Source organism: Canis lupus, chromosome 23 (assembly GCF_048164855.1).
Source record: "Canis lupus baileyi chromosome 23, mCanLup2.hap1, whole genome shotgun sequence".
NCBI lineage: Eukaryota > Metazoa > Chordata > Mammalia > Carnivora > Canidae > Canis > Canis lupus.
This window is the reverse complement of record NC_132860.1, coordinates 35589839-35604976: the sequence shown is the minus strand read 5'-3', so window position 1 is coordinate 35604976 and position 15138 is coordinate 35589839. Positions and strand designations below refer to the sequence as shown.

Genomic DNA, 15138 nt, shown 5'->3' with positions numbered 1-15138 from the left:
TGACATGAGTGTCTTGTTGAAGTGTGGTCCTTGTCTTTAAGGACAGTAGGGGCAACATGTGTAGAGCACACCCCCATCTACCAGGCAGGTGCACATGTGAAGATGGACTTAGGGTAAATACACAGTGCTCTGGGATTGTCCACAAGGGAGAGACTCACCTGCAGAGCCTGGCAATGACAATCTGAACCTGGTCCCTGGAGTCTGGCCTAGATTCTGAGTACCCAAGCTCAGTAATGAATGCCTTCTTCAAATGACTTCTTGGCCTTTTCAATCTCTCCATTTGTGATTTTGGATTCATCAGGCATATCTTATTTCTCATGCCGTGCCAATCTCCCTCCACAACTTCTGGGTACATGCGATATTGTGTCTGGGGACTCTGTTTCTAGCAGATCTGACCACTCACATTTTGCCTGGGTAGAATTGACCAGTAAATTTAAATTTCAGATAAAAAACTGATAACTTTTTAGTGTAAGTCTGTCCCATATGATACTTGTGTTACACTTACATACTAAAAAATTTGTATGTCCCATGCAATATTTGGAACAAACTTATATTAAAATTTATTTGTTGCTATCTGAAAATGAAATTTATCTGGGTGTCATCTTTCTCCTTTGTTTTCCCTTCCTTTCCCTTCTCCTTTTTTTTTTTTTTTAATTTTTATTTATTTGTGATAGGCACACAGTGAGAGAGAGAGAGGCAGAGAGACACAGGCAGAGGGAGAAGCAGGCTCCATGCACCGGGAGCCTGATGTGGGATTCGATCCTGGATCTCCAGGATCGCGCCCTGGGCCAAAGGCAGGCGCTAAACCGCTGCGCTACCCAGGGATCCCTCCCTTCTCCTTTATTTTATTTTCTTTCATGTAGCCCTGCTACCTGGGTGGCAACCCTGATTTCAAGCGCTATAAAATAACATTTACTTGGGGAATATAAAAAATAGTGAAAGAGTACCAAGGAGGGGATCCCTGGGTGGCGCAGTGGTTTGGCGCCTGCCTTTGGCCCAGGGCGCGATCCTGGAGACCCGGGATCGAATCCCACATCGGGCTCCTGGTGCGTGGAGCCTGCTTCTCCCTCTGCCTGTGTCTCTGCCTCTCTCTCTTTCTCTCTGTGTGACTATCATAAATAAATAAAAATTAAAAAAAAAATTAAAAAAAAAAGAGTACCAAGGAGAAAGGAGAGAAAATGACTGGGAAATATCAGAGAGGGTGACAGACAGAGCATGAGAGACTCCTAACTCTGGGAAACGAACAAGGGGTAGTGGAAGGGAAGGTGGGTGGGGGGTTGGGGTGACTGGGTGATGGGCACTGAGGGGGGCACTTGATGGAATGAGCACAGGGTGATATACTATATGTTGGCAAATCGAACTCCAATAAAAAATATACATATAAAAATAACATTTACTATACTGATGTTTCATGGAGCCCTGGGATAGCAAGAGATTTTTTTGTTATAAGGTGTTATATGAGGGACTTCTGGGTGGCTCAGTGGTTGAGTGTCTGCCTTTGGCTCAGGTCGTGATCCCGGGGTCCTGGGATTGAGTCCTGAGTCAGGCTCCCTTCAGGGAGCCTGCTTTTCTCTCTGCCTATGTTTCTGCTTCTCCCTCTCTCTCTCTCTCTCTCTCTGTCTCTCTCTCAGGGAGCCTGCTTTTCCCTCTGCCTATGTCTCTGCTTCTCTCTCTCTCTCTCTCTCTCTCTCTCTCTGTGTGTCTCACGAACAAACAACAACAAACAAAAACAAAAACAATAAAATCCCAATAACCCTTGAGTTTTTTTTTTAAGTGTCATATGAGAAAAGAATTCTCAGCTAAAATCACTTTTGATAAATCCCGGGTTAAACAAAGCCAGTTCTCCTCATTTTGGGAATTTTTAGAACTTTTAAATCTTCAAGATTGGGTTATAATAGTATTTAGTATTTCTCAAAGTATGTCACTGTGAAGCTGTCCTCTTGCCACCCCTTTCTTGAGTATTTATTTCTGGAGAAAATGTTGAATGAATGCTGAGGGTCTTTGGTAATCAGTTCTGTTGGTAGACCATGAGTTCTAATTTTTGGGTTTGGGGAAAAAAACACTATAGAAAAAAAATTGTATACTATTATAATTGTTTTGTTTTAAAAATCTATACAATTTAAAAATCTATATACATACAGGTGAGTGTATATAAACAAACAAAAAACCTAGAAGGATGTATACCAAGATGTTAACTATAATTATCCCCAGGAGGGGGTTTGATTAGGGAAAGAGATTTCAAGCAGACTCTCTGCTGAGCACAGAACCTGATGTAAGGTCTCCTGTGAGGCCATGACTTGAGCCCAAACTGAGAATCAGACCCTCAACTGACTGAGCCAGCCAGGGGTCCTCTACCCAGGTCTCTTGATGCCAGTCCCCATGCTGCCTCTTTGGGATGAGAGAATGGCAGCACATGCTGTCCTGAGGAGGACCATGGTGTCTATTCACCCAACCATTTTGGTTTATTGTTCAAGGTTGAGACCCTGAAAGGGAAAAAGACTTGAGTGAAACAATGGTTTTTGAACAAGAACAAGTCCCCAGAATATCATTTCCTGGAGCAGTGTTGGGGGAGGGGATCAGGTTTCTGTTCACCAGAATCCTTGACTTTTTCTGTTATACTGAGCCCTGACAGGCAAGGGGAAAGATGTACTGATGTGCAACAGTGACTAGTGTTGTTCTTGTTTTTTTTTTAAAGGTCACTTTGATAAATGGTTTATGTTGCCAAAAATCACATTGCTTTAGAATGTTTTTTTCTTTTCATAGTACATCTTGTTTCCTATATCTTTTCTAAACTCATTTTTTTCTTTCTTTCTTTCTCTCTCTCTCTCTCTCTCTCTCTCTCTCTCTTTTTTTTAGGAGTGGGAGGTGAGGAGGCAGGGGGAGAGGGAGAATCCCAGTCTCCATGCCCAGTGCAGAGCCCAACTCGGGGCTTGGTTTCAAGACTCTGAGATCGTGACCTGAGCCGAAACCAAGAGTCAGATGCTTAACTGACTGAGCCACCCAGGCACCCCTAAATTCATTCTTTTCTTTCCTCATCTATTTTTCCGTTTTTGAGTCTTATTCATATATCCATTAATTTAGAGGTATTGTGGTGATTATGATGTTTGGGGTTTTGCTGATTCATCTGAGCAATGTTCCTGTTTATTGCTCCCATAGTTGCATGGATGAATGAATTGTGGAGTGATATTTGGAGGAAAGTCAGGGTCCAGCTCCCAAAAGAGACCTGGGCTTGGAGGGCACAATGAAGAGCAGTGCTTGTATGATCTGAAATCAGTGTATAGCCCTATCAGTGTGGGTGTGCTGCTTCAAGAGGAGGGAAATTCTAGAATAATGCAGCTCACGGGGGTTGGGAGGTTCCATTCAACTGTGCCCCCAGCTCTTAGGACAGGTGCAGCAGTGCTGTCAATTGTAGGGCAGGGGACAGCAGCATCCTATTTTGGGAGGAGCCAGACAGATCTGGGTTTGAATCTTGGTCCTAAGACTAGCTATGTGACTTCAGGATTATGTCTCTGTAATTCAGTTTCTCCTTCTGGAAGCTGAGGATGATGAGGATAATACCTGCCCCATAGGGTTGTTGCGAGAATTAAACGAGTACATACATGTAGAAGAGTACCTGACTCATTGTAAGCATTGGCTATGTGTCAGTGATTATTATTATTAACAATCATAGAATATAAAATCCCTAGAATAGTGCTTGGTCAGTAGCATTTCTTATGACATACTTGCTCACCAGACAAGATGTGACTTTTGTTGTCAATTTAGGGCTGTGTGTCACAAGTTGACTCTGAATGAGTTTCCACCTCCTGGGATGCTATCTTATCCCACGGCCCTTGGTGATACCTGAGCTTTTTTTTATCTTACTTCCCGACCAGCAGTGCTTCCTCAGAGCATAGTTTTCAGAGATTCCTGTGAGCTTTTCATTCAGCAGTGTGTTTCCTACTAGAAATAGATTTTATTTTATTTTTTTATTTATTAGAGAGAGAGAGAGAGGCAGAGACACAGGCAGAGGGAGAAGCAGACTCCACGCAGGGAGCCGAACATGGGACTCAATCCCTGGAACTCCAGGATCACACCCTGGGCTGAAGGTGGCGCTAAGCCGCTGAGCCACCAGGGCTGCCCTCCTATTAGAAATGGAACAGTCGGGACGCCTGGGTGGCTGAGCAATTGAGCATCTGCCTTTGGCTCAGGGCCTGATCTTGGATTCCTGTGATCGAGTCCCGCATTGAGCTCCTTGCATGGAGCCTGCTTCTCCCTCTGTCTGTGTCTCTGCCTCTCTTTCTGTGTCTCTCGTGAATAAATAAATAAATAAAATCTTTAAAAAGAAAAAAAAGAGAAAGAAAGAAAAAAAGAAACAGAACAGTAACCAGTGCAGGTAACCCAGAGTTTACTGTCCAGCCTTAGCCCCAGACGGCCTGCATTTTTAAAGAGACCAAACACTTTTTCTCTAGAGGTTTATTAAAAAACAAAACAAAACACAAAAACAAACAAAAAAACCCCAAATATTCAACAGAACATTGAAGTAATTTCTTATAGAAAGGAGGAGGCCTTTCTTATCTTGTCTTTCACGGCTTCCACGGCTCTCTCCAGGTAGAAGCTACATGAAACCTGATTCAGCATTGACTCTGACCAAGGAACTCTTCCCCTTGTTTTCCTGAAGGTGCAGAATTTGGGCACAGTAAGCCTTCTGGGAGCCCTGTTTCTCAGGCCGTTATTTTTGGACATTCTCCTCTGAATTCTCTGTGTGTTTGACTTCTGCTAAAGGTGGAGGAGTAAATAAATGGCATATAATCTAAGCACAGAAAGATGCTTAGTCCTGTGCTCTGTTCACTGGCTAATAAAAGCACTGAGTTGTGGTCCATGTGGGGCCCACAGAACCTCATGTCCCCTGCTATCCTTGTCTCCATCCTTGAATTTTTTTCTTTTCTTTTTTTCTTTTTTTTTTTTACTTTGAACAGCTTTCTTGAATTTAATTAACATACCATGTCCTTGAGTTTTTATCTGGAGTATGTCCTTGATTTTTTTTTAAAGATTTTATTTATTTATTTGAGAGAGACAGAGAAAATGAGGGGAGGGGGAGGAGAGACAGTGAGCTGGGGGAGGGGGAGCAGACTCCCTGCCAAGCAGGAAGCCCCATATGGGGCTGGATCCCAGGACCCTGAGATCATGACCTGAGCCAAAGGCAGATGGTTAACCGCTTAACCAACTGAGCCACCCAGGCACCCCCTGTCCTTGATTCCAATTTAAACTACTGTAGTGTGGTGGAAAGAGTTTTGGATGCGAAACCAGAGGGGAAGACAAAAAGGAGATCACAGTTTATTGAGTGCTTCCCTTTATCATTCAATTCATCAGACCTTTTTTAAGCTCCTGTCACAAGCCAGGCATGGGGAAAGGCACTACAAGTAGTGTGTCAAGGATGTCCACCGGGACTGGACCTAGGCTATCTGGGTTTGAATTCCAGCTGTACCAGTTAAGTGGGACCTTAATGTCTTCTTTTTTAGCTTCTCCTGTGCCTTAGTATCCCTATATATCAAGTTAGGATGCTAATAGTGTACAACTGTTAGGAGTGTTGTGAGGGTTAAATGAGTTAATGATATACAATGAAATGATGATGATGATGATGATGATGATAGTGGCAAGGATGACAGTGACAATAATGGGGAGGGGTTAGGATGGGGACTCAACCAGATAGACACATCATTGCTTTCATGCTGTTCACAGTCATGTGTGTATGTGTGTGTGTGTGTGTGTGTGTGTTTGGGGTGGAGGTGCTGACGGATGGACTTGGAGCATAAGACAAATACAAATAAATACATTAAGCATGGTGAGTATGACTATAGGATGGGGAAAGGTATCATGTGAGCATATAGCAGGGGGTCGGATTCCTCACAGGTCAAAGAGAGTGACAACTAAAAGTCAGCTGGCCTGGGGAGTGGTGATGAGGGGAGGTTGTGTCCTATGTTCCAAACAGATGTTAACAGGATTTGTGAAAGTCTGAAAGGGAAAGGGGCCCTACAGTGTTAAGGAACTGAAGAAATCCAGTGAGCCTAGAGCATGGAGTGTGAGCAGAGTGGTGAGAGGTAGGGGCTGGCAATGAAGGCAGAACCAGAGCATGGAAAACCGCTGTCATAGTGAGGAGTTTCGGTGACTAAGAGCCAGGTATTGTCCTTGGGGGACAATAATCCCTTTAAGCATCACAACTCTGTGGTCAAGGTGTTACTAGCTTCATTTTGGCAATGGGGAAATTGAAGCTTCCAAAAATTTTCACTTACCTAGAGGCATAGTCTAAGAAGATAGTAGAGTCAAGATTTGAACGTTGATTTCTCCGACTCCAAGGCTAGCGTTCTTTTGGTGACACCATATGCCTTCTGAACTTGAACTCTGGCTATTATTGTGACTTCAGGCTACCCTCAGTTTACTTACCTGGAAAATAGGTAACGTATTAATACATACCAGCCTCTCTGACCAGCCTCAGAGACTTGTAAAAACAAATGGAAATATACCTGAAGTGCCAAGTATAGTGCCTGGCATATTAGTGAACTCAACACTGCTTATGGCCCCAGTTTCTTGACAGAGAACTGGGACGGAACCCCATGAGCTGCCAGGCACATGCATGTTGGCATGGTCAGTCATCTTTCCAAGGATAAGTTAAAACTCATGCAGAAAACATCTTTGCACACAGGGAATCTGCTCCCCTAGCTACTCGGCAGGTCTCCTGCAGTGGGCTCTCTTTGACTCTCTAACCCTGCAGCCACCTGAGCTTTAGCTCCACTGGGAGGAGTGACCTGGGGGCCTTCTTCCAGTTCTCCCAGACGCCCTTTCCCTCATGGGCTCGCTGGTTGTCCTCCTCTTCCTCCAGAATCCACCAGCCTTGTTCTGCTTGCTTTTATGAAATGAGCTCCACTGCTGGTTTGAATTGTATTTAACTTCGTGGTGGTGGTTTGACTTTTCTCACATTAGTCTCCAGGGCAGAGACCGTCTCATCTCTGTATTTCCTACCACAATTAGCACAGTACTATAGTAGGTACTCGATAGATAATAATGGTTTTCACCAGGATAGAGCTTTGTGGGTACCAAGGCTCTTTTGTACAGTTTTTTAAAAGATCTTTACAACTGTCCTCTGAAGTAGACAGAGCATGTAGTATTCTTTTCAGCACAACTGAAGCAACTAAAGCCAACGCTTGAGCAATAGGCCTATTAATTAACTTTAATTCTGCAGAGTACACATTTACTAAATAGAACTGTCCCATGCGTGGGCTAGGAAACTAGAGCCGAAGGAGGTGATCCCTTCCCTCAAGGATGAGGCAGACATTTGAAGTTTTAGGACAGAGGAATGATGAAAATGTTTATTTAACTTTACTGGGAAAGAGCAGTGAAAAAAGTCAGAGAGAGGAGCACCTGGTGGCTCAGTCGGTTAAGTGTCCGCCTTCAGCTCAGGTTATGATCCCAGGGTCTAGAGATGGAGCCCCAGTTCGGGCTCACTGCTCAGCGGGGTCAGCTTCTCCCTCTCCCTCTCCCTCTTCTCCCTCTCCTCCCTGCTTGTGCTCTCTTGCCTCTTTCTGTCTCCAAATAAATAAATAAAATCTTCAAAAAAAAAAAAAAAAACAGAGGAAAAGATGCTTGCATTTGGCTTTAAAAGATTGACTTGGTGGCACAGAAAAGGGTGTGAGTGAGGCCCTCCTGGGCAGAGGATGTGACAAATGCCACAGCTCATAGGAATGAGGAGATAGGCACCTTGGGCAGTGCTGCAGAGTCAGCCTGGCTGGCAGAAGATGTATAGCAGTGGGGTGGTGGTAGGGGGAAGATGGCAAGAACTCCCACAGTTAAGACCCCAAGACGCCCAGGACTTGCAGGGGACTGACTGAAAGGTTTCTTTCTAGATCCTTCCCCTTCATTCAGTCTCCTGGTCCCTTGGCCTTCTTCCCATAGGGATATATCATACACGAATAAACTACCTTGAAGCTTTGGACGGGCTCTCCTTTGTTCCTGCTTCCTTGCACCCCAGTGTGTCTGCATATAGGCTGTAATCTCCTTGCCATGCTGAAAGAAAACAGATCTTACCACGTGAGTGAGCTGTGACCTGACGACTTGGAAGAATAAAGGTTACCAGGTGAAAGGACATTTGTGTGGCTTGAGGTGACTGGGAAGGAGTAAAGTTCTTCTGTGACCAAACACCTGTGTTCCTCCCTCACTGGCAAATCAGCAGAGGGGAGCATTAAATTGCTCTCCAAATGAGTCAGATCTGTTGTTCTTGAGGTGTCAAGGCTGTCTCAGCTTGAGCTCTGTGGGCAAGTCTGACCAGGCCCCATCTCACTCTCGCTTGTGTTTGCCTTGCAGCTGTGTAAATGAGTATGGAAGATTATGATTTCCTGTTTAAAATTGTTTTAATTGGCAATGCTGGTGTGGGGAAGACGTGCCTAGTCCGACGATTCACTCAGGTAAGAGAACTTGGAAGTTCAGGGTTGGGTTTCTCGGTCTAACGTGGGGTTAGGTGACCTGAAGAGAATGGATGAATGGTTGCAGTACTGGCCTCTTGGTTGCCAGTTCTTCATGTGCCCTTTGAAAGTGCACCAGCTTTAAAGCCTAAGCTAGACATTTTTCAGCCATCTCAGGGGAGTATGGCTCTGTGGGTCACCACCAATCCTCCCACATTTTGTGTGTTTCCTTTATGAAAGGAGCAAATGGTTTTGCTTTCAGTGTATAATCTCAAAAATGGATTATTGGATTAAAACAGATTAATAATCTGTTTTACTAATCAGTTAATAATCTAAAAGTGTTAACAATCTGGACATCACACTAAGCCTAAGTATTTAATTTTTTAAAAATTCAAATACAAATTAAACCAACCAAACTCCCTCTCTATGCTCTCTTACATCCTCTTAGGCAACTGAGCGAATCATTTTGGTTTAGAACTGAATATGCTGATGTTTTTAAGGCTATTAAATGGGAATGAATTGAGAACAGTGAAGGACTATATGAATGAAATGTAATGTTCCCTCTGGGTTGAGTCCTTACTATATGATCCAAGTACAAGTTCCCTATGAGACTGCCCTTTTGAGAATTACTGCCAGAGATTATAGGCCTGTTATTATACAAAAATGAGTTAGAAATCATTCTGAAGTTAACCTTCTTTTGTGTTTTCCCTGGAAAAATATGAATGGCATCCTTTTCAGGATTATCATGTATACATCTTGCATTTTCATAAAGTGCTAGTAGGAAAGCTGAGACTAGCACTGTTAAGGCCTAGGACAGCCAGGTGCTGTGGATAGAGCACCAGCTTGAGTGTGGAGACCCGGGTCCTGGTCCCAGCCCTGCCCTGGCTCATCCTGTGAGCCTGGATAAGTTACTCCCCTGTCCAGCCTCCTTGCCTCCCTGCCCCACTCAAGGGGCCTGCTGATCTTCAAGGTTACTTCCAGCATTGACAGTCTGTGATTCTGTGCAAACCCGAGAGGCAGACTGTATGACACAGACAGCTTTAGGGCAGAGTCACCTTTGGAAATGCCAGGGTTTTTCCCAGGGTAAGTGAACACAGACTAGAACCTATGCTTTTTATTAAGCCTGGACCTGGTGAAATCAAAAGTAAGAAGCCACCAGACATCTGGACTCAGTCAGCCACCCTGGCATTAACTGGAAACTCCACCTGGTTTTACTTCCACTTAACAGTAATCTTTTCTGCTTTTGGCAGGAAGAGAAGTGTGTAGAGACGTGGAGGAGTTTTTAGTCTCTTTATCAAAAGTTCCCTTGACCTTGTTTTATTACTGAAAGATCCCTTAGAGATTATTCAGTCTACTCCTCTCGTTATACAGATGAGAAATTGAGGTCTACAGGGACGAAATGATTTCTTAGCATTGTACATCATGTTAGTGGTGAGGCTCAGATTAGAACCCACGTCTCCCGGTTCTCAGCCTGAATTTTTATTTTCTGTGTCCTAACCTCTGAGACCATAGGAATCTGGCTTTTCTCTTTAAAAGAATAAACTGTCATTAAAGGTAAAAATGCTTACATTTCTAAATGCTAATTTCTACCAATAAGCACACCACTCCTTTCTTTTCTACTTTTTTACTCCTCCCAGCCCCTTAACTCCCCTCAAAAGTCATATTCCCTAGGCAGTATTATGTTTAGTTTTGTTATTTAGCAGGCAGTTAAATTGAATTGGATTCAGCTGTTTTTGAGGCATGAGGAGTTGAGGAACAAAATGATCGGGGAGACATTGGGAAGGATTTGTTTTATTTTTTTGGCATTTATTAGACTGCAAAACAGCTGGAGCGATAAACTCGAAGCTTGGCAGCCTTGTGTTTGAGCCAAACCAAAATAGAGGAAAATTGATTCAATATTTGTAAGTACAGTTATGAATGTTTATATTTACATTTTTTGCAGACATGCAATGGAATATTTTCTGTGGGTTTGAAGCTCAGTCTTTTAAGTTCAAACTTTAACTATTGTTGGGGAATAGACTTAATTAAAGATACCCCAATCTTAGCTGCCAGAGCTAATAAAGTCCATTTTGCTTCAGTTTCTGGCAACTCTGGAATCTAAGTGAAGAGGCAATAGAAACTAGGTGAAGAACTTTTCCTTATAGAATTCCTTCCCACCTCCATGCTCCTCCATAAGCCTGCAGGAAATATTATATACCAGTAATGACGTGCATTGTACATGTGGTTTTGCTAAAATCCCATCTTTCTAGTTGAGCATCCAGTTTGAGGTACAGTTTTGTTTTGTTTTGTTTTGTTTTGTTTTGTTTTGAAATGTTTGCCTCAGCCTCAGACTCATTGAATTTGAGACCCAGAGAGGGGAACTGGATTGCCTGAGGCTACACATAGGTCCTCCGAACTCCACCTTGGGTTTAGTGCCCTTCCTACTTTACTTTTACCCTGAACGATTCTGTTTTCTTCTCTTATCTTCCCAGTGTCAGGGGCTCTGATTTCATTTAATTCCGTATATGTGGTACATTGCTTGGAGAGAACTGGTTATTACCCTCAGAGCATAGGGAAATTCAAAAGCCTCACTGTCTCATTCAGGTTTCTGGTAGTGAGTTCTTGTCTGTTTGTGTTGGTTGTCCACTCCCATGACTGTCCATGTCCTAGACTAGACTCAGAACCAGTTTCAGTCTTCCTGGATTTGACCTCTCTGGGAGCACCTGTCCATTTTGCTCCTTGTCCAACAAACCTGGTCTCATCCCTACGGCTTTGTGCTCCTCAATCTCATCCTGTGTCTGAGTTTTAGTCTTTGAAATTCGGTCCCTGTCCCTTCCCAGTTCTCTTCCTTCACCCTCTCTGCCTTGCTCCCCATTTCATGTCCCCCTTTTCACTCTCTTTCTTCTTTTAGCATTCCTCTCTCTGACTTTCTCCCTCCTGCCTCCTCCCCTCAAAGCATACATACAAAATTAAATTAAACAATGCTCTCATGACACTAGCCAGAGTTCTCTTTTCTTCTAGTTAACTCAGCCAAAGGAAGGGGCTGATGATGGGTAGTGATGAGGGTGGTGGGAAGGGGAGAGAATTTCATTTAATTGAAAGGTTTGCTTAATTATTTTCCTTTATTTCCTCTTTAGGGTCTTTTCCCCCCAGGGCAAGGAGCCACAATTGGAGTTGATTTTATGATTAAGACAGTGGAGATTAATGGTGAAAAAGTAAAGGTAAGATGCTAAGTGTTCAGTTAGGCTTTCATTGTGCTGCAAGGAAGTAGTATTTTCTTTTTTAAAATTTATTTTATTTTATTATTATTATTTTTTAAAGATTTTATTTATTTATTCATGAGAGACCGAGAGAGAGAGGCAGAGACATAGGCAGAGGGAGAAGCAGGATCCTGGGATCATGACCCAAGCTGAAGGCTAATGCTTAACGAACTCAGCCACCCAAGAGCCCTGGATAAAGCCTTTTCATAACATGTATTGAATTTAATGGAAACCTGCACTGAAAATAAATATTCAGCCATGGTGAATATATAATATATAATATATATATAATATATAATATATAATATAATATAATATAATGAATATAATATATAATATATTGAATTATATTATATAATTGAATATATAATATATGATAATATATTATTATTATTTTCTTATTATTTATTTCTAAGATATATATAAATATATCTTATTTCCAAACAGAGTTCTTAAATTCCCTCTGTAGATGTTGTATTTATAGATGGGAAGACAGAGAGAAGGTCTAAGGCAAATTGGTCCTGTCTCCTGTCATGTCAGAGGTGATGTATAAACAAGGAAGAAATTTCTTTTCAGGAAGTCCTGGAGTTAGGACAGTAAGCAGTGCTACCTCTTAGGAAAGGAGGCCCCGTGAAAGAGCCTACTGATTCCTGCATTCGTTATGGGTCATTTGGTCATATGAATCACTTATTGGATTTAATGTGTCTCCCACCATACCCCTATTTGTTACAAGGGAGAGATTCTAAATGAGGGGTCCAGGAAGAATCCATGATCATTCTCTTCCCCTCTGTGGTCTCTGGACAGTTTGGTACCTGTAAGAACCATGATATGGCTAGTAACGGGAGAAGGGAAATAGTGTTTACTGAGCACCTAATACGTCAGTTGCACTGCTTAGGTCCTTTTATACCTTTTATATGTGCTGTCATATTTAACTTGGTCCTCACTGTAACCCCTGTAAGGTAAATGATAACTTACCTTCCTTTTATAGGTTTCAGAGAGATTGAGCCACTTATCTATCCAGTTAGGAAGGGAGGTAGGCAGGATCTGAACCCGTTTGCGAGGTAGTGCATCCATGGCCTCCCTGGGGTCCCCCCTGCCATGAGAGAAAAGGGGGATGAAGGCATGTCACTTTGAAGCAAGGAAAGGAGGAAGGTGATAGGAAGAAATATGGAATAAGACTGAGTTACGTGGAGGAAGGTAGAGAGGTTGATCTTTGGCTCAGTGCTCTGCCTGCCTCTCAGAGTTAGTGAAATTCCACTCTGGCACCAGCAGCGCAATGAAAACTGTGGCATCAGATTTCCAGCTAGATCCCAATCGAAGCATCCAAAGTTTGTTTGTTTGTTTGTTTGTTTATTTATTATTTAAAAAAATTTTTTTTATTGGAGTTCAGTTTGCCAACATGTAGCATAACACCCAGGCATCTGAAGTTTAAATCCATGTCTTTTCCATCCTCCTCCCATATGTACCTGCGCTCCTGCCTTCAAATGTCTCAGGAAGGGCAGAGAAGCTCCAAGGTGCCCTTGCAGCATTTCAGAGATACATAGAGAAGCGTGTAGGGTGAGGCTTCTGAGTGGAGGATAGAAGCTCTCCCAGTGTCTCTTCCAGCCCCGATTCCTCAAAGTGATTCCTTCTGCAGAGACATGCACACTGAATACAATAGTGAATGGAGAGCTAGGGGCGCTGAAAAACAAAGCAGGGTGTGAAATCCATGTAAATGCTAACCAGCATGCTCAGAAAAATAGTGCATTAAACTGGGGAGAAGGAGCTAAGGTGTGGGAGTAGGAAGGAGACAGGAGTGTGCATCCAGAAAGTATTGACAGGAAGAGCCACTTGTAACTATTGTTCCAGCAGAGTGGAGGTGATCTTCAACCCTAGGAGTTGAGTAAACTAGTGTTTCAGGCATTTTACTTCCAGGTGTTTGGATTTCCTAGTCATATACACATGTATAAGTGAGTTTATTCGTTTGACCAGAAATGTTAGCACTTACTATGTGCCAGGCCCTGGGAATGAATAGAGGTGAATAAGAAATTGTCCCCACGATTAAAGAACAGGCTTATTTTTCTCCTTTGAATCCCCAGGTTCAGGGATTACATGTATTCCATTTTCTGCAAACCATAACCTCATTGTTAAGCCCTTATTACACTCAGCTAAAATCCATCTTTTCATAACATCCAACTCTACCACAAAACCACAGGCTTCTCAGGAACAGGGTTTGTGTCTTACCCCTCTCCCCATCCATGGCACAGTTATTGTCCTGCCACCCTATTAAGCCTCTGGACCTCCATCTTTAAAAAGTAAGAGTTGGTTAATCTCCTAAATTAATTAGTCCTAACTAATTTGCTTGAGTTTCTTTCTAGCCATACATGTGGAATCCAGATCTAGAATGACCCTCTCAAACCACATTCATCCGGGGGCTTCATTAGGACGTGGACACAGAGGAGCAACTTCTTTAGTTTTTCAGTGAAAGAGGGCAAAGCTACCCAAGTTTCACTAACGACACAGTTGTTGCCTTATGGTCTTTGTTCTTTCATGCTTACTGAATACCTCTTCTCTGTGATGGTTAAGTGTCTTTTTGCAAGCAGTTTGCAGGCTTTCTCAGAGTCCCTTAGGGTTAGTGGGAAAGAGAATCTACTGGTAGTTTGTGCAGGATCACCTGCCTGGGGACTGCCACGGCAGCACCACACCCCAGCTGTCTCTCCTGACTTCTCATCACCTGGCCTCAGCCCCTACTTACTTACTCTTTTCTTTTCTTTTCTTTTCTTTTCTTTTCTTTTCTTTTCTTTCTTTTCTTTTTCTTTTCTTTTCTTTTCTTCTTTCTTTCTTTCTTTCTTTCTTTCTTTCTTTTTCTTTCCTTTTCTTTCCTTTTCTTTCCTTTCTTTCTTTTCTTTCTTTCCTTTCTTCTTTCCTTTCTTTCCCAGGGCCACCCAGGTGCCCCAAGTGTCATTCCTTTTAGGATGGCTTCCAGGATTGAAGACAGAGAATCAAAACTCTTAGAAAAATTCTTCTGGTGGTTAAGCCTTAGTGCCAACTCACTAAAGGCAAAGTTGAGGCCCTTCTCTTAAAGTGGTCTGCATTTTGAAATGACCTTGAGTAGAAAATTCAATTAAAATAATTGTAGGGGATCCCTGGGTGGCTCAGCAGTTTAGCGCCTGCCTTTGGCCCAGGGCACGATCCTGGAGTCCTGGGATCAAGTCCCGCGTCGGGCTCCTGGCATGGAGCCTGCTTCTCCCTCCTCCTGTGTCTCTGCCTCTCTCTCTCTATGTCTATCATAAATAAATAAATAAGTATTTAAAAAAAAAAAACAGCTTTAAAAAAAAAAACAGTTGTAGAGTTTTCTCCTATCCATTTTTTAAAAGTCTGTCATAAGTAAATGAGAAGCAAGCAAAACATTAAGCTCAGACTACAACATTTTAACCTTAGGAGATTAATTATGATATAAATAGAAGATTTGCTGGCTGTCTTTGTAA

The 15138-nt window shown here is 42.6% G+C and overlaps 1 protein-coding gene across 4 annotated transcripts in view; it reads left to right on the top strand.

The window, feature by feature from the left end:
* RAB30 (RAB30, member RAS oncogene family) overlaps window positions 1-15138 on the top strand; it is a 90053-nt gene that overhangs the window by 58406 nt on the left and 16509 nt on the right. For 3 of the 4 annotated variants that reach the window (XM_072794827.1, XM_072794828.1, XM_072794825.1), the window contains exons 2-3: window positions 8335-8435; window positions 11549-11632. In XM_072794827.1, the coding sequence (XP_072650928.1) occupies window positions 8343-8435; window positions 11549-11632 (177 nt within the window). In that variant the 5' untranslated portion in view covers window positions 8335-8342. Of the gene's footprint in view, window positions 1-8083; window positions 8108-8334; window positions 8436-11548; window positions 11633-15138 lie in introns of those variants that run through there. The other variant, XM_072794826.1, reaches the window with a different exon arrangement.